The sequence below is a fragment of the Drosophila albomicans genome, chromosome 3 (genome assembly GCF_009650485.2).
Source record: "Drosophila albomicans strain 15112-1751.03 chromosome 3, ASM965048v2, whole genome shotgun sequence".
Lineage (NCBI taxonomy): Eukaryota > Metazoa > Arthropoda > Insecta > Diptera > Drosophilidae > Drosophila > Drosophila albomicans.
In genome coordinates, this window is record NC_047629.2 from 51,044,310 (window position 1) to 51,067,414 (window position 23,105).

Genomic DNA, 23,105 nt, shown 5'->3' on the forward strand with positions numbered 1-23,105 from the left:
TAATAAAGAGCATTTTCATTTTGTAACTAGTTATTTATTTAAATTAAATTGAATATGCTATAACATTGTTGCTGTTGTTACTTTTGCTGTACTTTGTAGTTAAATCTACGTTCCATCTCGCACTTGAATCTCTATAAAATAAACACTTTGCTATAATTAGTTTTGGCAATTCAATTCCTTTTCAGTTTCTTGCAGTGTAGTCACATTGACCGAGTTTCGTTTTACGTTTTCCGTTTTCCACTTCAATTAGAGGCCACGCACGTGTCTGACCCCCAGGAGCAACAGGTTGTGGTCAAATGCAACTGTTTTGCCATATAAAAAGACCAACGTCGGTCGGTCAGCACCATCAGTGAGCGTGCAACATGAGTGGGGCAACATTAACACCGCTTATAATGCTCATCTCTTTGGCCATTGCGGCTGCACAGCCAGCGGGCTATCCAAGCGCTCGTCCCCCGGCCACGTATTTGCCGGCCAAGCCACCAGCACCACCGCCACCGAAGCCACCACCAAAGCCAGCACCACCCAGCAACAGTTATGGTCCACCCAAGAACGGCAAACCACCGGCGCCACCGATGAAGAGCTACGGGCCACCAGCCAAGCCGGCGCCACCTCGTGATAGCTACGGACCACCGCCAAGCAATGGCAATCAAAACTACTTGCCGCCCTCTAACGGAGGAGGGGGCAATGGCGGTGGAGCTGGGGGCAATGGTGGTGGACAGGATATACCCATTATAAAGCTGGAGTCGAAAATCAACAGTGATGGCTCCTACAAGGTAAGTCAAGGGACGGAAATAAATATTACAGATAATAAAGAAGAAAAAAATAAAGAATAATGAAACCATAATAATAATTAAACCACAAATAAATATTAATCAAATATTAAAGAAATAATGGTTTCCATAAGGTGAGAAAAGTGCAAAAATAAATAAAATAATAATAAAAAATAATAATATGGACTAAAACACAATTAAATATTAATAATCAAAAGAAATAAATGATGGCTACTTCAAGATACATGAAGTCACATGAATAATAATCAAAGAATAAATAAATTATGACTTCCACAAAGTAAAGATAAAAGCATGAAAATAAATAAAATATTATAAATATTAAAAAAAAGAAAATAATGAATAAAAACGAAATAACAAATTAAATGTAACAAAATAAAAATAGATAAATAATAAACTAATCACAAATTAGTAATAATCAAACAATAAATATATACAAAATTAATGTTAAATTAATAAGATATAATAATGCTTAATTCACATTCCCCCCTCTTAAGTACGAATACGAAACAGGAAACGGAATCAAGGCAGAGGAGATGGGATATCTGAAGAATGCCGGCGTGGAAGGTGCCGAGGCGCTCACCGTTGAGGGCTCCTTCTCCTACAGCAGTCCCGAGGGCGAACAGATATCGCTAACCTACATTGCCGACGAGAATGGATTCCAGCCGCAAGGCGATCATCTGCCCACACCGCCGCCCATTCCCATCGAGATCCAGGAGGCACTGGACAAAATTGCAGCTGGTGGCGGCTGTCATGGTTGCGATGACAACGAATCTGGCGGCGGAGGCGGTGGCAACAATGGGGGCTACGTCTATCGCTGAAAATAGGCGCCCACTCAAAAGGATCAAATACAATTGACACATTGGCTGTAAACAGGTTGCGGCCTACTTATTTAAAAACAAGCAAATACCAAAACAAAAAATTTGGCTTGTGCCGGTCTATCTCTCTCTCTCTCTTTCTGGTCTGGGTTTGGTTTTCAGATTTGAGTATTTTGAGTATGAGCAAATTGGCTGGCTCACCTCACTTGAGGGCTGTTCTGTGCTGTGTAGACGCCCCAACCCCTTGAAAGCCGCTGAGCCTGTGTGACTGGCAACACATGTTTTTCGCTTTTTGTCCTGTTGATCGCATACGAGTATTTGTTGCGGGCGGGGGTTGGTGGCTTTGCAATAATGAAAACATTAGTGTCGAAGCATATTTTACTCGGTTCAGGAGCGGACTCGAAAAGCCTGCGGTTGGGCGCAACTAATTAGGGCGCAGTCTATAGAAATAGTGAATTTAAAGAAAGATAAAACAAAACAAAAAGTTGTTGAACAATTTCAATTCTACTTAATCACAACTCTAGTGAACACACTGTAACACTTTAAGTACTCTTGGTACAGTGAATATTCAATATATAGATAGTATACAATACAATTCATTGATAAGTGTACTTGAAACAACCACAAAAAAGATTAATCTGTGTGATTGTATTATGACATTCTATTTTATTAACACGTGCTGTCAGATATAGTAGTTTATCCAATTCAGTAAATAATTAAAGTTTAAAGTTTTCTTCTTAATTATTGGATAATTATTATTGCCTTACTGTATATATTATACTATTCAATATTTAATTTAAGTTTCTTCTTAATTATTTCTACAATTTTTGTTAGGCTTTATTGCTCTTCTATATATATTCAATTCAATATTTAATTTAAGAAACTTTATAATAATATTCCTAATTTCCGACTAGCATTATTTCTATGCTCACGAGTAGTTTTAGCGCCCCTGGGCCTGTTCTTACCCTCATGCCGCTCTACCCACTAAAATCACGACCCACCCTAAACCACAAATAGTGAAACGATACATGGCCATATATTAAGGCATTATCAATGGGCAAGGGGAGGATTGACGGAAAGCGAATGCGATTTGTATATGGTGGCATTACAATAACAATAACACGACGAATGCATGACAATAGCAACAACAACAACAACAATAGGCGAACAAGGACAACAAACGATCGTTTAATTTCAATTAAAAACATTTTCGTTTGGGCGCAGCATCAAAAGCCAAAAAGGGCCAACGACGAGGGGAGGGCAAACGGGGCATGGTATGAGAGGATTAGGCATAGGAATACGCACACTTGCTACAGGAACGCTTAGCTTGGCTTAGTGCCTTAGTGCCAGAGTACATGATGTTGCACTTGCCGCCGCCGCTGCCGACGCCGCGCACAACAACAACAACAACGAGTGTTGCTACCACCATGCTGAAGCAGAGGACAGCACCAGGCAGCAACCAGGACCTGGTGCAAAAGGGATGCCCGGTTGGACGGCTGGTTCGATGATGGTTGTTCTTCGATGTTCGTCTGTGTGTGTGTGTGTGCGTGTCGATGTGTGTGTGAGTGAGGCGGTCGCAAAGTGCGTAGCAATGTCAGGCGAGGCAGACTGCCAGGCTGGGAATTCTTGCACTTGACGCTAGTGTTTTGACACTGCAAGCCGTAACAAATCCAGGAAAGCAGCGAAGCGCGGTGCGGGGCGGGCAAGGACACGCGACAAGAACAACAACAGAAGGGCGGAAGCTGCGAGTGTGTGTTTGGTATAAAAGCAGCGTTCGCCTTCCAATTGGAAAACAGAATCAAATCAAAGCGCGAGCGATGCACACCACAGCTCAATTGGATAACCACGAGTTGGATGAATCGCCGGCCCAAGCGCAAGCGCAGGCACAGAAACGCTCCAACTCTGGCATGATCTTTCGCATCGAGCAGTTGCTGCCGGGCAGCGTGACCTCAGCGCCAGCCACAACGACAGCCACTGCAACGGCAACCACAACGACGACAGCAACATACGAGAGCAGGGAACCAGCTGCCAAGCGTATGCGCACCAATCTTCGACCCGGTGTTTACACCGCACAATACACGCCAAAGGACACGTGCTCGAATGGCGTGGCAACAGTCAGTTTGCTCAGTTGCATGGCCACGCCCACGCCCAGCGATGTGCACGCCCACTGCGAGCTGTTGAACGGTGAACTGGCCGTGTCGGCAACGCTTCTCAGGCAGATCAAACTCTCCGAGGACATCTACAGCTTCAATGCGCTGTTCGAGCTGCACGCAGGTCAATTGCGCATACGCCTAGTGCGCGATGTGGCACGTGACGATGAAATTGTCGCTTGGTTCGGCGAAGAGCTGGTGCTGCTCATGAGCATTCCCTTTCTCACGCCATTGAACATACAAGGTAAGCAGTAATTTAATGACATTTAATTGCAACGCATCTATAATGAATATATTTTATTCTTAGGCAACAATCGCTACACTTGCCACTTGTGTCATCTCACCTTCGAGACGCCGCATCCACTGAAGATACATTTAGCTCTCAGTTGTGGTCGCAGTGTAATGGACTTGCTCTGGATGCGATTGCATTACGCGCTTAAGTCAGCCACACGTTCAGCAGCCACGCCCACCACTTTAACTCTATCGCCTCCGCCTGCAACTTCCACATCCACCTCTTCGGCTTCCCCCACACGCACGCCACCTCCGCCTCCAACAACACTCTCAGCACCGACACGCTTCTCCGCCTTTCGACCCATGAGCTCGTTGCCTTCATTATCACTGCCGTTGGCCAGCACTCAAGCCACAGCCTCTGCCACACTCTCCTATCTTCCCTCCATTTCCATGGCTGCTCCGCTCGCTGGGCATCCGATGAATGCGGCCGCGCAGATCGAGGCAATTGTCAGCAATATGGGTGCCTCGAAGCAGGGTCATCTGTGTATCTATTGCGGCAAGGTTTACTCCCGCAAATATGGCCTCAAGATTCACATACGCACTCACACCGGTTTCAAACCACTCAAGTGCAAGTTTTGTCTGCGCCCCTTCGGTGATCCCAGCAATCTGAACAAACATGTGCGCTTGCATCTACAAACTCAGCCCTCGGGCAGTGGTGAAATGGATATCAATGTCGATGATGAGCCAGAGCCCGGCTTTCAGTGTCAATTGTGCCACAAAACATTGGCACGTGCAAGAGATTTGCAGCGGCATATGGAGACGCGACATGGAGGTACTTCAACGCATTCGACTAGCAGCACAGCGACGGCAACGACAGCAACAGGCAATCAGAGCTGAGACAGAAGCCGATCATGGCAATTGTGTAGCATACTTTTAAGCGTTTGGCTGTGATAATGAAAGTGAAAGCTAACTGAGAAGAGAGCATTGGAAGCTACGAACTGACTATAGAAAATTAAGAACGAAATACCTTTACAATCAGGAATTAAATCTTGACTGAGAATCCAAATATAAAATATACGATTCACATAAAGCTGGCTTTTATTTCAAAAGATGTAAAAATATAAAATAGGGAAAACAAGCGAAAGACCTTTAAAAGACCCTTTTTGTGTCTCGCTAGTTTAAAGTAAATAAAATATTGTTACGCATAAGTAAGAAATGTACAGTCAACTTTTGATCGTAATAGACCCTTTTATTGGTCTACTTAATATCCATTCTGATTAATAGAATCGTTTTTCATAAATTCATAAATTTATCATAGAAGTAAATAAAATATTGCGATGCGCATCTTCATCAGATAATTCCTTTGTAGCTGGTAAAATTAGAACATTTTTACAAACTTAATAGACCCATTTTTACTTATTTTGAAATAAAATGGTCTCAAAATATCAAGCTCCCATTTAAGGGCAAATTATTCCCCAAAATTTCATAAGAAATTGAATGTGTTAACTGCATCTAGACTAGTTCATTATTTAAATAACTTTCGACATATATTCGCATGCTAAATGCTAATTAATGCAAAATTTGAACATGTTTTCAATAATACTTGTTTTAGACATTTGTATTCCCAGCGTTAATCCAGTTATTCGAGAGCATTGAATTTGCTATAAATAACAGAGACATCTCAGTATAAAATCTAGTTACTCTGAAAGTCTTAAGTCCGCTGCACTTGATCGAAATATGAAATTTCCTATCGTCTTTGTCGTAATCGTCGCAGTCGCAATGGCATCATCTGTTCAAGAAGAAACCATCACAAACGAATCCCAAGTTTCACCCGAGGGCTACACATTCAAGTGAGTCACCAAATATTTTATTATAGAAAGCAAGCAGTCATTAACTTTATTAATATATATTTTATAGCGTGGCAACAAATAATGGATTTGAACATAGTGCAGAAGGTAAAATTGAAAATGAGAACACAGAGCATGGAAGTCTCGCTGTTCACGGACATTTCAAATATGTTGGTGACGATGGAGTGACCTACGAAGTCAGATATATTGCCGATGAGAACGGTTTCCAGCCCATCGGTGCTCACATTCCCCAACCTTTAGATGATTAGGTGTTGAATAAATTTACTATATTTCTTTCATTATTTTTGAATTAACTATGGGTATAATAACATCGAGTATGATAACTACTCTAGTAATGTTTTTTGTGCTAAATTTTTTGACAACAAAAATGTATATATAGTTATATAAAGATTATTCAAGAAAATACTTGCCTTTTCAGTTGTTGATAGAAAAAATCGAAAATCTAGCACTTTAATCTAAATTCTTGTATACTACAAACATTCTTTATGCAGTGATATAGCAGAGATAATCTATTTTAATTTATGAATCTTCGTCGGGCTTCTATTTATAGTAGTTCTTGCTAATATTAGAAAGTTCATTGACTCAATGAAAGTGAATAGGCGAATATCATATTATTAGTATGCTTAAAACACAAACACCACTCACTTAACTACTATATTATTAATGGATTATTAAAGCTAATACGAGTGAATACTTTTATTCGATATCTAAGACTGCAGTATGTTAAATAAAAAAAGAGTTAAATGAACTATTTACTTCAGCTTAATGATATATTTATTTAAATGTGTTTCATGTATCAATGTCTTGCAGAAAACCAGTTGAGACAAATCTCAGAGTTAGCTGCGAAAAAGACTCAAAAAATAAAAGATTTACAAGATAACAAAAAATTGCGACGGTAAGTTATGTGTGCATCTGTTATTATGTCAATGTTATTTGCGTTATTTGGGTGTTGAATCTACTATAAATAACAGGCGATCCGCCTCGTAATATCAGTTACTCAAGCAGTTTTGAAAACTTAATACACTTTATCCAACAATGAAGTTCCTCATCGTCTTTGTCGCCATCTGCGCTGTTGCCCTGGCAATTCCCACCAATAATGTGGAAACCCTGAAGTACGATTCCGATGTTCAACCCGATGGCTACAAATTCTCTGTGGAAACTTCTGATGGTACAAAACGTGACGAAGTAGGTGTCCTGAACAACCCGAACACCGATCACGAGTCTCTGGCTGTGTCCGGAAATGTGAAGTACATCGGCGATGATGGAGTGACCTACGATCTTTCCTATACTGCCGATGAGAACGGTTTCCATCCTTCCGGTGCTCATTTGCCTCAGGCTTCGTAAAAATCAATTTAATGTTTTTAAAAGTTTATTGTTTCTCTTTTTTATTAAATAAATCAAACTATTTTGCAATCAATACTTGAACTAATCTAAAATAAATCCCTTAATTTCTGGGGTTTATGATATAGATGATAGATCTGTTAGTGCCTTGGGTTCCTTTTGAATTTTTAAATTTCTTCAGGTTTCCAATCCTTTAATCTGAAATCCATCCCAATAAAAGTATATCAAAATTACACAACACAATCAAATAGGTTTATAAATTTTATTTGCAACTTTTAATATGAAATCAAAGTGAATGTCCTTTGAATTGAATTCACAAATCATATTATTAGACAATAAACGCTAATATTTTCGAACAATTATCGCATATACATGTACATATCTGTGTATGTATGTATGTATGTGAGCATACAAATACATACGAATGCTATTCATTCACATTCACTCAATTTACGAATACAGTTCATTTGAAAGGGCAAAGCAATCACAAGCTTATGCTTACTAAACTATTTATATACATACTTGTACAATATGTATATATTGTATATACAAGTACATATCAAGTGTCTTTCTCTGTATGTATGTCTGTGTTTGTATCTATGTGTGTGTGAGTGTAGAAAATCGGTTGAGCAAAACATTTAGAGAACTATCATACGGAAAAACACTCAAAAATACAAGATTTATAATTACAGATAGAAAATGCGACGGTAAGTTATGTTGTTATAGTTATAAATATCAATATCTATTCAATGTACGATGTATGTCTGAGTGTGATCGAGGGTGTATATAGTATTATTAAATATTTAATATGTAGATCGGAGCATAAAGTTAACTATTTAGTGATTATTGAATATTGAACAAACTTGTTTTTCATGGTCGCAGTTTTTCGTATTTTTATTTTATTTTATTTATTTTTTTGGTTTAGGTTTTTACACACTCCTACAAAGTTTAAGGCACTACCTCAAGGAATTACTATTCCGGAGTGTCCCTTGGGGGTTGTTTCAAATAGTTTCGTCTGATAAATCAAACAACGAGAACTAAAGCAAATTCTTTATAGCAAGCTATGTGATCTATGTGTGTGTGTGTGTGTGTGAGTGTGTGCATTTATCACCGAAAAGCAATTACATACATTTTGAAATTGTTTTTATGATTTTGGTAAGTAATTTGGATATATTGACGATACGTTCGTGTTTTTGTATGTTTGTTGCTTTCTTCAAGTCTCTACTCGTTATTTTAATATAAGTGTTGTATACGTGTATATACTATAATATATATGTATGTATGTATTATTAATAGACACCAATCGTAATTATAGTTAAGACATTTAATTAGGAATACATACTATACATGTAGTACCGCTTACTTTTTTTTTGGGGGGATATTGAAATATTGAAATTTTATTTATTGCATTGTAAAAATCGTAACGTAAATTCTTACATGAAGCACACTTGGGTTCGATTCATTATTCACTATTTACTAATTATAGTTTTTAGGTATTATAATATAAAATATGTTTTTTTTTTTTTTTTTCGCTTACAAATTTCAAATGTTTTCTCATTTCTCTCACATTAACAAAATATTTTTGTATTTATTTGTATTTTAGGGGTCATCTTAAGAAAATTCATTTAATATGTTAGATGTGTATAGGTTTGTGTATTTTTTTTTGTTTTTTGTTTTTTATTCGTATCATGAAGTTTTGGTTTTATTACAGTTGCGTGCTCATCGTTGTTGTTCCCGCTTGTTATTTTTGTTGTTCTTTAGAAGTTAGTTTATTAAGCATTTTCATTCATAACTACGTATTAAATGTATTAATTCACTTTTTGGTTTGCAATGGAAACCTTTGTTTAAGAATAATTTTTTTTTTCTTTTGTTTTTTGGGCTTTTGGATTTTTATTAAGTTGGCTTAGTTGAAATACTGAACTGCTGAACACACAGACAAGAATGTACGTCAAGTTTTATTATATGGTTTTTCACTCTTAATTTGTAATGCAATTGTTAATAATAAAATGCATGCATATACTTGTATATATATGTATGTATGTCTATATATAAGATTGTGTCATTATGTTTTTTTTTTTCGTATTTTTCTTTGTTTTTTTTGTTGAAGACTTTAATGTTCACAATTGTTGTTAGTTTGTTTGCATGGGATCCATGCAACATATTGGACGTTTGGTATTTTGCATTCTTATTGTTAATAATAATTATGAATTATTACAAGTATCATTAATTATTTTTGTATGCCCTTAAACAAACTGCTTAAAGCTGCGCACAAGACTTTGTCTACAATTTTTTGTTTTGTTTATTTCAAATGAATTATTTTGTTTTTTTGTTTTGTATTTGAATTTAATTTTTAGTAAATCAGCTTAAGTGTAATACTTTCAGTGTCCAAGTTGAATGCTTGCTTATTATATAAAAGACACACAGTATGTAGTAAAACTACATTTCTACTTACCCATACTTATGTATGCATATGCAAATACAAATACAAATATGGTTAAATGGTTTACAACAATTTTTATACGTATGTTAACCCTTTCCGATTGAATTCGACAGTTATCATTAAAGTTTACAATGCATTAGGTAAGGCATTTTGCACAAGGGAAGGATTCGGTTGTTGGATAATAAACAAATATACATCATTCAATATGTAGGGAAGACAACACAAGAACATATTTGTATACTAAATACTATTACATCGAGTTAAATTGAGTATTTTTTTTTTTATATTTTATGCTAGTTCATTTCAATCAACTGAAGTATTTTTAATCGTTTATTACATTGACTCAATCTCTGATAAGTGAGAATTTCTCTATTCCGTGGGCCGACGACTCATTCAACGTGAGACATTATTGCAGTAATTATTGCTGTTTTGTTGTATTGTGTATTTAATTAGTGGTGATGTGTGTGTGTGTGTGTGAAAGTATGCGTGTGTTTTTGTGTGCCAACAACAAAAATTGATTTCTTTTTTTCTTGTTTCTTGTTTAAGATACATTTGACAATGCGTTTAACTTAAATCTGTGTTTCTTGTTTTGTTTCTTGTTTTTCATTTTTATCAAATACCCTGCAACTTCATTTAATTATCACAGTTTTCATCAGAGATAGTTTTAACATTCTTTTTATGTTTCATATACATTTGTTTGCAAAAATAAAAGCAAGCGATTTGAAATTTGTGCAAGCGTTTTGTTTTTTGTTTTTTTTTTCGTTTTACTTTTGTATTTTAAGTTTTTTGTTGTTTTTTCTTTGTAATCGAGCATACATTTTTAAGAAAAGCCTCGTCTTTTTATTGAACAAGTCCTCAAACTTACGTCTAAAGTTTTGCATACCTTGTGTTTATAATAGATTTAATTTTAATCATTTTTCTTGTTTTATTCAAATCCCTTGCAATTGTCTATAACGAAGATTAGCGTTAAATCTTTTGTTATTGGGATTATTTTCTTTTTGTTTGAGTTTATCGCGATCTATATACTAAAACATTGCAAGAACGCAGTCTAGCGATTTAGCTGATATGTTGCGTCCTCAACTATTGACCTTCCATTTATTTTGTATTAGTTTTATGTATTACAATTAATTGAAATTATTGTGCAAGGGATGTGAAATAATGATGGAAAATAAACGTCAATTTAACTTTTTAAGTAATTTTGTTTTTATTTTTTTGTTTAACGTAAATATAATTGTAATTATTTGGAAGCAAAAGATGGCATAATGGTTTATCATTTCGTTTTAACACAAACATTTCTCAGGCGACAAATTTAAATATATATCAAACGCAACAACAAAGCTGTTTAAAATTATACAATATATATATAGATAAATATGTATATGGTACGAATAAAATGTCTTCTTGGAAAGTCTAAATGATTTGCATATTTCATTTCGATTAAAAAAGTATAAAAAGGATATAGTTTATGCGATTCACATATAATTGTATATGTTTTATGCTCAGATTATCCGTGTCGTGGCAAAAATGCTTGCTGTTGTCGTTTTTTTCTTTTTCGTTTTTTTTTTTTTTTGTTTTTGTTTAGTTCTCAGTTTTGTACTTTCGACGTTGAATACATTTTTTGGTGAAACTCAATTGGTAAAACAAAAGAATAAGAGTAAGGGACAGAATAGTATATACATAAATATACTAATTGTGCTTGCAGCATGTGTAAGTGTGAATGAGTGTATATCATGTATGTGTATGCTTGTTGTATAGATTTTTAGCGCTTTTTGGTTTTGTTTCAAAATACATACAATAAATACAAGTCTCCAATTAAACATTACAAAAATAATAAACGTATTGTAGTACATCAGTATATTCAGATCAAGCTAAGAACAATTACAAAAATTTATAATATGCTGGTACTTTTAGTAATGCTCATTTGTTGTCTAACACATTGAGAGTATTGTAGAGTTTGTAGAAGAAACTAATAAAGATACAAAAACAGAATACAGCTTATTTTAATAAATAGGAAATTGGCAATACGATGAGCGAGGAATAGCAGGAATCTACAACATATTTTCCAATTCATTATCATCATCAACATCAACATCACCATCATCATCTTCATCATCATTTTACTTTCACTATTTGTTTTTGTTTTGCTATTGAATTGGGCGGGCTCGGGCTTTACAAATACACAATCGTTTGTTGTCATTTTCAACCTATGTGTACATTATATATATACTATATATGTGTATATAGAGGTGTACATATATGTACATCAATGCTATATAGTATGTACGTATAGTAGTAGTATGTAGTGTAGTGTAGTGTATATGTATATATATTCAATTAGGTATGTAAATATGTATGCATGATTATGTATAAGAGATGACCAAAGAGCAAATCAAAGGCTTTTAAGTTTACAACTTTTTGACATATTTTATGCTATACAAATTGCAATCGCTGATGTAGTATGTATGTATGTGGTTGTGTCAATGTGCCTGTACATGTGTGTGTGTGTTGGGTGTATGTGTCGGCACATTTATGTTGTCGTTGTTGCATTTTCAGCAAAGGTTTTAGCAGCCGCTGCGTTTATACTATCAGACTTCTGCTGCAGCTGCTGCTGTTGCTCCTGCTCCGATCCGGCTGTGATGTTGCTATCGTCGCGAGCATCGTTACTGGTGCTGTTGTCGTTGGCATGATTGCTGCAATTAAATGTTATGCATGCATTAGGTTTCAAATAAAAAAACAACTCAAAAGCAAACTGTATACATTGGCAACTGATATTCTTACAATTCATTAATTTTACTGGGTCCATTTGAAATTGAAGCAGGCTGTTGATCGGTTGCAATCGCAGATAGACTACTATTGCCACCCAATGGCTTTGTCCACATGCCTTCATCATCTTCGTAGTCCTCCTCGCCAGCGAGCAGCACCGATTGCAACCTACTAACGATGGATGTGGCAGCCGAAGCTGCTGTTGCAGCAGTGTCGAGATCGTTTAGCTCGTTAAACTTATCGCTGGCGGCTTTCTCCACATTGGCATTGTTGTCATACTCTGCCTGGTGGTCGTCTTTTATGGTTGCAGTCATGGACACATCGTCCTCGTTAAGCGTTGCCCGTTGCTGTTCATCGCTATTAGTCTTGGCGGATAGATCGTTGGCTTCGGTCGATTGTGATGCATCGGAAGGAGGGGGTTGTGTATGCGGCATGCCCAAATCACTGCCAAAGGTGCTGAAATGCGCATCGAAGTCGGCGAAGTTGTCACTGTTGAAGTCAGCTCCCCAATTACCAGTACTGGCATTATCAGTATTCACGTCCGTAGAGGCACCAGTAATATCAGCAAACTGTACGTCCATCTCCCAGGGATCAGCCGCCAGATTGTTGAGGGTGATGGAATTCTTAGTAAACATACCATGACCATGATGGCCGAGACCATCGCCACCACTGCCACCGTTCTCATCATCATCGTCGTCATCATCGTCGATATTCTGGCCAAATTGAAACATAAACTGATCGTTGTCCGTGGTAAATACAATGTCCTGCAGTGTGTTATCCAGATCGCTATAACCATCATTAGTGATCGATGCTGTATTAATATCCCAAGTGTTTTCGCCCAGAAAATCTTTCGAGTTGCCAGCACTGTACTCATTGTCCTCGTGTGGATTGCAGTTGGCCAACAGTTTACTCTGTTGTGACACTGCTTTCGTGAATTCACCTTCATCGGCATCGATCAGCGATTGCCAAAGCTTTAGCTCCGACTCATCCGCAAAATTAGAGGCAATCAAGGCAGCGATATGTTCAGATTCTGATATACAATTCGTAATATGTTTAAGAATTTTGATGAGGTGGCCCATATAGCCTAGTCGTCGACCCTTTTCGGCAGATCTGCAGAAGAATAACAAAGGTATTATAGTCTAATCCAAATATAGATGATGAAAGATGTTGTATACTTACTGCGCTTCTGTATTGTGACGCCAGTAATTGACCAATTTGGATACCAGTTGGCATTTGACAATCAGCTGAAAAGATCATAAATGTTATACAATTAATATGTATAGTGAAACTAATTTCAAATAGTAAGATATCTTGGTATATAATTAGTCAAAATTTACTTGGAATATGTAAATGAAAGCGATAGATAAAATTAATAAATCACAATAAGACAGACAGAACATTTGCGATTGATGCTTAGTTAATAGATTTCAAGAAAATTAATAAATATTATGCAAGTCTTTAAAAACAATACTTACATATGTTTGCATCTCTGTGGGCAGGTTATTGTTTGGCGTCTTAGTCTTATCCAAATCATTCTGTGCTGGCGGCCCTTCGGTCGACGGATTTGGTTGAGCTTGAGCATCATCAGTAGCTCCAGCAGCCGCTGCTTCAGCACCTTCTGCATCATTGCTTTTAATATGGTTCTCCTGGTTGGTCTCCACTTCTTCAGCCGTTGCATTTGCATTTGCATTCTCATTCTGCTGATCAGTGTCAGTTGCCTCTTGCTCAGCTGACGCCGATTCTAATGCCGATGCCGCTTCAATTGTCTGGTCTTTCCCATCATTACCACCCTCAGCGCGCTTTGCATCATTTGCGAAATTTTTCGCTTGCACATCGGTCGAGAAGTTTATAGCCGCTGGGCTTTTCATTAGGCAATCAAATAGGCAATCATCCTGATAAATGTCGGTGCACTCAGTTGAGGTGGTATTGTTGTTTGACAACTCGTTATAGAAGGCCAAATGCAATGCCTTCTCCATCTCGCTGTGCAAAAAGTTATTCCAGCAGTATTCCTTGAAATAGTCCAGCAGCAAGGCAAAATAGTCCGTGGCACAAATACTGATAATAGATGAAAATAAGTGTTTATTGATATTCAGATAATTATAGATATTTAAGGCAAACTTACGCCTGTTGAATAGTCTCGTGCTTCGTCTCCAACAATGCGGTAAAGACGCGACACACCTGCAGACGTGTCTTACCAAATGGAGGTGTCAGCACCGCTGCCGTAGTCTCCAAACTCGGTTTCTGCAAGTTTTATATGAAATAAGTAAATTGACAACTTGAAAACAGAAAAAACAAACATACCGCTGGTGGATTCTTGAGCACATGCACAAATTCCTTGAGGCGTGGCGCCATCACTGTAATCACAGTCTCCTGCACTTCCAAATGAAATTCACGCTCGCGTTTCTGCAACAAACGCTGGCGATCTGAGTTGGGCTCATCACTGTTAATAGGGATTAAAAATACCAGTTATTCGAGATTTTAAAACTGGGGGAGGAAACCCATTGTTTTGCTTTGTTTTAGCGTGACTCACGTGAACTTTATGGGTTTGATTAGCGTAAGTACAACCGATATTCCTGATAAGATGGCGCTCTCTAGAGCGTTTGGTTCCAAAATCACATTTAACAAGGCTTCTATTGTCTGTACGGATTCAATATTTCTCAATATGGGATTGGAGCCATCAAAGGCCGGCTCAAATGAATCGTTCTCCTGTTCGGTTTGCCGCATTAGACGACCTTGGTTAATAAGATCACAGAAAAAGTCCGCAACATTTGCATGTTTATCGGTTTCTTGAGGATTACGCAATATTGCAATCAGTCTCTCTACAATTTTATCTTCAGTTAGCCACTGCAATAAAGATTATGAATCATTACAATACATATAGATGCTAAGATTGAAGTTCGATAATGGTTGGATTTGTTCCGGCTCGTAAATAGTATATATTTACTTGTAAACCGGAACAGACCCTAAGACCTTAACAATTTATATGATCATACTTCGTATAGGTTGCGCTTTAGCTGACCACCATCGATGAGCTTCATCATTTGCATTATTAAATCAGGTATGACCGGTGTGTCGAAGTGTTTACAAATTAAATCCAAAAAATTCGTCTGCATTTTAATATATTCCAAAAGTTGTAGGCACATTTGTTGATACAAAAACCAATCTTGTTCAGGCTTTTTGGTAAAGAGCATGCTAAACGTTTTGCTAAAAAACGATGATAGCAATGGATTTAACGGTGGTTCCTTTTCCAGATATGAATACAGCAACTGCAGTGTATTCGCATCGGACAGCAGCTTTTCATCCAGGGACGGCAGGCCGCTATACAAGATTATTTAAAAAATATTTAGTTAATATACCTGTATATTTTTGTTGGGTGGAGAAGGGGGAGCAACTTACAGTGTTAGTATCTCACATGACATGTTTGCATAGCGAAAACGCTGCGCCAGCGGCACATCCTCCGAGGGTTCCGTTGTGATTAGTTCGACAAGTCGTCTAATTACTTCGGGCCGTGTTAAATAGTTGACGAGGTTCTTTTTTGGCGTTTTGCATTCCTGCAGTATTTCCTCCTCGTCGAGAAATTCCTCCACCGTGGAATTCTGTGCACAAAATTATTAATTATACCAACAAACTTCTAGCAAGTCCAGTCATTTTTGCTACTAAACTAAGCACAGTCAACAAAATGAAAATTGAACTCGAAAAAAAAGATCGCGTTCAACGAATAAATAATATACCAACCTCTTTCTCTAGCAGCGCCTCTATGTTCGCTGAGGGCGCATAACCCTTGTCCCAAAACATTTTTCGCACGTACGTCTTGGCGGTGACACTTTCAGGCTTGGGGAGAAGAAATAGGCAGCAAGCTTGCTTTGTTGTTGCTTGTTAAATGTGTAATTGCACTGATTTCGAGCTATTTCGATGCACAGCACTGCTGTTTTTTTGCACTTTTACAACGATTTCAATAATTTTTCACCCAAAAATTGCGTTGCCACGCTGATGTAAAAAGGGTACTGTTATGCTCAAAATGGCACTGTTAAACTCGAAATGGTCAAGCAGTGCTCGAAACTGCACAAATAGAGTTTGTAGTGAGCGCAACAATGTATGTTAAAGTTGCTGTTAAAATGAATAAAAGTGGCAATGCTTGAATAAAAAACGGCGAGCATATGCTCAAAGAAACAAAACATTAGTTGTTAATTATTTAATTTGTGGCAACCAATAAATAAATGGAATACCGGGCTGTATATTTTAATAGCTTCTCTTTGTCAACTTTCAATGGTGTAGGGTAGTTTATTGTACATACCACGTATTTTTCAGCCAGAATTGGGTTTGAATAGTTCACAATTTTAAATCAATTTATTGTAGACTATAATTTTTTGTAATAAAATTATAATTTATATTAATTTATTGATCGATAGCTACATATTTTTAAATTTAAAATTGCATATTTTGAAATTCAGTCTGCGGTCACACTCAGCTGAATGTCATAGTGTTGTCAATGTTACTTGTACTATTGTTGTTAGCTGATTTTCAACAAGTCTAGCTTTTTTTGGCTGGTTTCGAAAGCTCAATCAGCTACAAGTGTCTTTGCTTGTGCATTGTCAACACTAGCATTTAGTTGTCAATGTCGCAGCCTTTATGTTCTCGATTTTGGCTAAATGCCAGCAGAATTGCCGAAATTATTAGTTAGATGTCTCTGTTCCGGCTGCATAGATGTATACCGTACGATCTGAAATCTATAGTGAGACCAACTACCAGCCCGTGGACAGTGGCGGTGGCAATCTAGTCTCCCAGTTCCGTTTTCGTTATCCCGACGAGGATTCCAAAAGCGATGTCACCGTTGTGGACAAGGATGGCGATCTAGACGTGCAGCGCGTACGCCGTGGAATCATCCAACTCGAACATTCCGGAGCCACAGAAATCAAGCTGGTCGGACTCCAGGTTTGGCGTGGAGCTCTTCTCCTGGCGGATTATCTATTCGCAAAGCGGCAGGACTTTAACTCCAAGACCATTATGGAGCTGGGAGCTGGCGTTGGACTCACCAGCATTACGGCTGCCATTCATGGCCATGGCCAAGTCTATTGCACTGATGTGAATCTGGGCAAGATTCTGGAGTTAATCCAGAGCAATGTGCTGCGCAATGCAAAGTTGTTGCGAGGTCAAGTGTCTGTTTTGGAATATGACTTTATGGCGCCCCAATCTCAACTCAGCGAGCAGCTAATAGCGGCCATTGATGCCAGCGATGTTATTATGGCAGCTGATGTTGTTTACGATGACAGTTTGACCGATGCTTTTGTCCGGGTTATCGAGCACATCTTTGAGCGTGGCCAAAAGTCAGGAAAGCCAAAGACCGTCTACATGGCGATGGAGAAGCGTTATGTGTTCACTCTGGAGGATTGTGATTCTGTGGCTCCGATGTACGAGCATTTCCTCAGGCAGACGGTAAGGAAACCTTGGATCATAGAGAACATACCACTGGACTTTGCACAGTACTTTGAGTACGAACGGTGTCCACAGCTCATTTTGATGCGCATCAGCAGCCGTTGAGTCAAAAGACAGACGAGAGTAGCTCCAGCAGCGAGACTTATTCGCAAATCAAAGGATAATAGATAAATATGATTGTTATGTCGATCTCTTTTTCTCAAATTATCGTATGACTTATTCATTCACTAATTAACAAAATATATATATTCATATTATTCTACAAATTGAAGATTCAGTGACTTCATAATAAGGTTGCATTAAAACTTAATTGCAAATAACAACACAATATACCATAATTTGTCAAAAAGTGCTCCATCGTTGTCTATATTAAATTGATAAATAAAATGACTTTATTTTTATAAGTACTTGTATAACAACTGTGAACTGTATACGCTTTAAGCTAATGTCATTGTACTATAATTAAAACCTGAACCCATTGACGTCGCCTTGCACCCGCGTCACAAATCCTGCATCGCCAGTATGATGTTCTCCAGCGCTTGTCGTGCATCCGTCGCCGGGAAATGTTGCAGCACTGTGAGCGCCGCTGCCGTGTGCTTGCACTGCAGCTCCTTAGTCTTGGCTAACGCTGGGCCGGCTATAACGATCTTGTGTATCTTGTGATAGTCAATGTGCTCCACTGTCTGCTTGCCCTTCTCCAGCAGCGCATACATGCTGGGATCGTGTTCCAAATGGAACAGCACTGGGGCACTCACTAAACTAAACTGTGCGTCCAGTGGTAAGGTGGGAGTTTGAAAGATTTCAGCATCCAAGCAGGCTTGCCAGGCGAGTGCGAGATGCTTTCCAAAGCGATAGGCATGACGTTGCATCTCTTCACTCTGTTGGGCCAACTTAAGAGATGCCTGACAGGATTTGCCGAGCAGACTGCCGGCATTCAGGATATTGCGACACTCCCACTCCTGCTCCGGATTGCCCATCACCTGGCCAATGGACATAGGAGCATGTACGTCATGTTCGTTGAAATCGACGCCAACGGCGAGCGAAGGACGCTGGAAAGTGCCCGGTTTGAAGGGCAGCGGATTATTCTGTTCGTCGCGTTCGCCAATGAATTCCGATTCGGAAAAGTCGCGCACAGTGGAGGAAATCAATTCCACGACTTCCTGGTTGCGCAGATTGGCCAGCTCAGCATTGGTTTGTCCCAGCAGATAGTCGCCCATGAGCAGACCAATTTTGTTGCCAAAGGACATGTCGTCGAAGGTGGTACCATCCTGTCCCGCCTGAGTGCCCGATTGCAAGTTGACGACGCTCTGAATGGGAATTTTAATAGGTAACACGTAAGAAAGCTACAGTCGAGTGTACTCGACTGTGAGATACCCGCTACCCATTATGAATACAAGCAATATATTTTGTGGTATTATTCTCAAAATATACCAAGTATACTACAAAAATACTAAAAATATACCAAATGGTATATGTGGTATATCGATATAGTACCGCATTCAAAATATACCATAGGCGGCACAATATACCAGATTGTCAGCCAAAGCAACTAAGACCCCCAGTAAGTAGGCGTTTTTGCCCATACAAAATTGTTTCTTTAATAACTTCGACAATTTTTATCTGATGGCAACCAAATTTTTAGGAATCATGACTACTATAGTTATTATTGTATATACCAAAATTTGTAACTCTAGCTTTAAAATTACACTTGTTATTCGATTTTTTTGATTTGCGGGAACGGAAGGTGGCGTGGCAAATATTTGAAACAAGCTTGATCTGCGTGCAAACATAACAAATGCTGTCGAAAAAAAATTATAGCTCTATCTCTTATAGTCTCTGAGATCTAGTGTTTCATACGGACGGACGGACAGACACACAGACGGACATGGCTATATCGTCTCGGCTGTTGACGCTGATCAAGAATATATATACTTTAAGGGTCGGAGATGTCTCCTTCTACCTGTTCTACCTCTCGGCACAAAGTTATAATACCCTTCTACCCTATGGGTAGCGGGTATAAAAAGTGTTTAATTTGCTGTCTTAAAGTTAAGTTAAATTGTAATTGCATACAATTTCATGAATTCATCTTCTATGCAATAAAGATTTCTATCTGTTGTATAAATTGAAATGATGGGCCAAACTTACATTGTGCACCAGGTGGGAGATGCGAATCATTTCAGTGATCTCGGCCAGCGCTCGTTGCGAGTGAAGTACGCCAGCGCTCTTGTCCTGCTCCTTATCCGGAATGTTAGCAGCATGTCCGCCAGCCTTGGACACGAGCAGCACAATCAGTCCCCAGGCCTGCATTGTGGACTTGCCATTGTATAGTAGATGCCTTGAAATTGTTTAGATTGGAGAATCAGAACGAAATGCACTAAGATTTCATTGACTTACTTAGCAGTCTTCATTAGCGGATGCGCACTGCCCACCAGCTTGCGCAAGTGCAGCGCCACATTGGCAACCTCATCGCTGAGTAACCAGCGTAAACTGAGGAATGAGGTGGGATAGCCAACAATCCGCTCCGCCTCGCTGACCGCACGATTCCAGTCGTGTCTCGGTGGTGGCGTTGCTTGTTTACTTGTCACCGTAGCCGTATAACGATGCTGCTGCTGCTGCTGAGTGATAGTTGCCACTGGTAATCGAGAATTGGACACGAGGCACTGCATCCTTTGACGCAGCACCTGTTGCATAATCAACGTGGTAGCTCGTTGCATCGTTGTAATCGGTTGTGTAAATAAACTTGAATCCCGTGCACAAATTCCACTTTCAATTACTTTTACTCAAGCTATTGGTATTTCGACACATAAATTCCACACTTGCTGCACTTGTTGCTGCTGCTTTTTGGCAGGTTATTGTATGACTGACTTATTCATTCACTAATTAACAAAATATATATTCATATTATTCTACCAACTGATGATTTAGTGACTTCATAATAACGTTGCCTTAAAACTTAATTGCAAATAACAACACAATATACCATAATTTGTCAAAAAGTGCTTCATCGTTGTCTATATTAAATTGATAAATAAAATGACTTTATTTTTATAAGTACTTGTATAACAAATTCATTTGTCCGCCCCGCTTAATGTTCTGCATTAGTCTAAATTGTGAACTGTATACGCTTTAAGCTAATGTCATTGTACTATAATTAACACCTGAACCCATTGACGTCGCCTTGCACCCGCGTCACAAATCCTGCATCGCCAGTATGATGTTCTCCAGCGCCTGTCGTGCATCCGTCGCCGGGAAGTGTTGCAGCACTGTGAGCGCCGCTGCCGTGTGCTTGCACTGCAGTTCCTTAGTCTTGGCTAACGCTGGGCCGGCTATAACGATCTTGTGTATCTTGTGATAGTCAATGTGCTCCACTGTCTGCTTGCCCTTCTCCAACAGCGCATACATGCTTGGGTCGTGCTCCAAATGGAACAGCACTGGGGCACTCACTAAACTAAACTGTGCGTCCAGTGGTAAGGTGGGAGTTTGAAAGATTTCAGCATCCAAGCAGGCTTGCCAGGCGAGTGCGAGATGCTTGCCAAAGCGATAGGCATGACGTTGCATCTCTTCACTCTGTTGGGCCAACTTAAGGGATGCCTGACAGGATTTGCCGAGCAGACTGCCGGCATTCAGGATATTGCGACACTCCCACTCCTGCTCCGGATTGCCCATCACCTGGCCAATGGGCATAGGAGTGAGTACGTCGTGTTCGTTGAAATCGACGCCAACGGCGAGCGAGGGACGCTGGAAGGTCCCCGGTTTGAAGGGCAGCGGATTATTCTGTTCGTCGCGTTCGCCAATGAATTCCGATTCGGAAAAGTCGCGCACAGCGGAGGAAATCAATTCCACGACTTCCTGGTTACGCAGATTGGCCAGCTCAGCACTGGAGTGTCCCAGCAGATAGTCGCCCGTGAGCAGACCAATTTTGTTGCCAAAAGACATGTCGTCAAAGGTGGTGCCGTCCTGTCCCGCCTGAGTGCCCGATTGCAAGTTGACAACGCTCTGAAGGGGAGGGGAAATTACATGAATTTTAATAGGTAAATAATGTCTTAAGTTATATGAATTGTATGCAAATCAACAGATTGCGCTTTGCATACAATCTCATGAAATTATCTTCTATGCAATAAAGATTAGTATCTGTAGTATAAATTAAAGAGACGGGCCAAACTTACATTGTGCACCAGGTGGGAGATGCGAATCATTTCAGTGACCTCGGCCAGCGCTCTTTGCGAGTGAAGTACGCCAGCGCTCTTGTCCTGCTCCACATCCGGAATGTTGGCGGCATGTCCGCCAGCCTTGGACACGAGCAGCACAATCAGTCCCCAGGCCTGCATTGTGTTCTTGCCATTGTACAGCAGGTGCCTTGAAATTGTTTAGATTGGAGAATCAGAATGAAATGCCATACAATTTCATTGACTTACTTAGCAGTCTTCATTAGCGGATGCGCACTGCCCACCAGCTTGCGCAAGTGCAGCGCCACATTGGCAATCTCATCGCTGAGTAACCAGCGTAAACTGAGGAACGAGGTGGGATAGCCAACAATCCGCTCCGCCTCGCTGACCGCACGATTCCAGTCGTGTCTCGGTGGTGGCGTTGCTTGTTTACTCGTCACCGTTGACGTAGCCGTATAACGATGCTGCTGCTGCTGATGATGATGAGTGAAAGTTGCCACTGGTAATCGAGAATTGGAAACGAGGCACTGCATCCTTTGACGCAGCACCTGTTGCATAATCAACGTGGTAGCTCGTTGCATCGTTGTAATCGGTTGTGTAAATAAACTTGAATCCCGTGCACAAATTCCACTTTCAATTACTTTTACTCAAGCTATTGGTATTTCGACACATAAATTCCACACTTTCTGCACTTGTTGCTGTTGCTGCTGCTGTTCGCGTTGCTGCTCGGTGGCAAACTGACAAAAAGTGAAATCACAGTTTTGGACTCGGGCGTAACCTCTTCTTTGCTGCTGCTGCTGCCGCTGTTGTTGCTTCTTCGCTGGCGGCCCACTTTTACAATTGGCTATAGCGGCGCCACAACCGTTTTGTTTGTTTGCTCTTGACTTGAAAACAGGTTTTCGTTTGGCTACCAATGCCGCTGCTCCCGCGAGCATTTTTATTCCACTCACTGTTTTGTTTTTGTTTTTATGCTCTTCTTTTTCTAAAATCAGCTGTGCCTCTGCCGATATATCGATAGCAACGATAGCAGGTGCGTCTTCCTCATCGATTATTTAATGGGGGAAATCTGGTATTTGTATGCAAACAGTATTTATTTATCGCATCCTG

General features: G+C 39.3%; 8 protein-coding genes across 9 annotated transcripts; 5 read left to right on the forward strand and 3 right to left on the reverse strand.

Annotated features, from left to right (window-relative positions):
* The first annotated feature begins 362 nt into the window (after positions 1–362).
* Positions 363–1,609, forward strand: LOC117571909 (pupal cuticle protein 20). Its single transcript, XM_034254387.1, has 3 exons — positions 363–563; positions 600–773; positions 1,286–1,609. The coding sequence occupies exons 1-3, from the start codon at positions 363–365 to the stop codon at positions 1,607–1,609; spliced, it is 699 nt and encodes a 232-aa protein (XP_034110278.1).
* Positions 1,610–3,423: 1,814 nt separating this feature from the next.
* On the forward strand, positions 3,424–4,884 carry LOC117571908 (uncharacterized). The gene is made up of 2 exons (XM_034254385.1): positions 3,424–4,000; positions 4,064–4,884. Exons 1-2 carry the CDS (start codon positions 3,424–3,426, stop codon positions 4,882–4,884), a joined length of 1,398 nt encoding a protein of 465 aa, XP_034110276.1.
* An 829-nt stretch (positions 4,885–5,713) lies between these two features.
* On the forward strand, positions 5,714–6,258 carry LOC117570466 (larval cuticle protein 65Ag1-like). The gene is made up of 2 exons (XM_034252128.2): positions 5,714–5,837; positions 5,905–6,258. The coding sequence occupies exons 1-2, from the start codon at positions 5,725–5,727 to the stop codon at positions 6,101–6,103; spliced, it is 312 nt and encodes a 103-aa protein (XP_034108019.1). The 5' UTR covers positions 5,714–5,724; the 3' UTR covers positions 6,104–6,258.
* A 493-nt stretch (positions 6,259–6,751) lies between these two features.
* LOC117570357 (larval cuticle protein 65Ag1-like) lies at positions 6,752–7,210 on the forward strand. Its single transcript, XM_034251928.2, has one exon. It carries the CDS (start codon positions 6,891–6,893, stop codon positions 7,197–7,199), a length of 309 nt encoding a protein of 102 aa, XP_034107819.1. The 5' UTR covers positions 6,752–6,890; the 3' UTR covers positions 7,200–7,210.
* Positions 7,211–10,821: 3,611 nt separating this feature from the next.
* LOC117568239 (serine/threonine-protein phosphatase 6 regulatory subunit 3) lies at positions 10,822–16,409 on the reverse strand. Its single transcript, XM_034248717.2, has 10 exons — positions 16,135–16,409; positions 15,796–15,995; positions 15,393–15,717; positions 14,930–15,243; positions 14,701–14,839; positions 14,522–14,640; positions 13,875–14,454; positions 13,579–13,643; positions 12,415–13,509; positions 10,822–12,326 (listed from the first exon to the last, which is right to left on the reverse strand). Exons 1-10 carry the CDS (start codon positions 16,192–16,194, stop codon positions 12,164–12,166), a joined length of 3,060 nt encoding a protein of 1,019 aa, XP_034104608.1. The 5' UTR covers positions 16,195–16,409; the 3' UTR covers positions 10,822–12,163.
* Positions 16,410–16,906: 497 nt separating this feature from the next.
* LOC117571183 (methyltransferase-like protein 22) lies at positions 16,907–18,013 on the forward strand. Its single transcript, XM_034253212.2, has one exon. The coding sequence runs from the start codon at positions 17,104–17,106 to the stop codon at positions 17,935–17,937; it is 834 nt and encodes a 277-aa protein (XP_034109103.1). The 5' UTR covers positions 16,907–17,103; the 3' UTR covers positions 17,938–18,013.
* A 224-nt stretch (positions 18,014–18,237) lies between these two features.
* On the reverse strand, positions 18,238–22,579 carry LOC117570774 (all trans-polyprenyl-diphosphate synthase PDSS2). 2 transcript variants are annotated; one of them, XM_052004448.1, is made up of 4 exons: positions 22,248–22,579; positions 21,999–22,188; positions 20,991–21,828; positions 18,238–18,301 (listed from the first exon to the last, which is right to left on the reverse strand). In XM_052004448.1, the coding sequence occupies exons 1-3, from the start codon at positions 22,577–22,579 to the stop codon at positions 21,022–21,024; spliced, it is 1,329 nt and encodes a 442-aa protein (XP_051860408.1). In that variant the 3' UTR covers positions 18,238–18,301; positions 20,991–21,021. The 2 variants fall into 2 exon arrangements, with proteins under 2 accessions (XP_051860408.1, XP_034108502.1); XM_034252611.2 differs by lacking the exon at positions 18,238–18,301 and having other exon boundaries at positions 20,855–21,828.
* Positions 18,244–20,818, reverse strand: LOC117568706 (all trans-polyprenyl-diphosphate synthase PDSS2-like). Its single transcript, XM_034249520.2, has 3 exons — positions 20,227–20,818; positions 19,978–20,167; positions 18,244–19,139 (listed from the first exon to the last, which is right to left on the reverse strand). Exons 1-3 carry the CDS (start codon positions 20,544–20,546, stop codon positions 18,333–18,335), a joined length of 1,317 nt encoding a protein of 438 aa, XP_034105411.2. The 5' UTR covers positions 20,547–20,818; the 3' UTR covers positions 18,244–18,332.
* Positions 22,580–23,105: the final 526 nt, after the last annotated feature.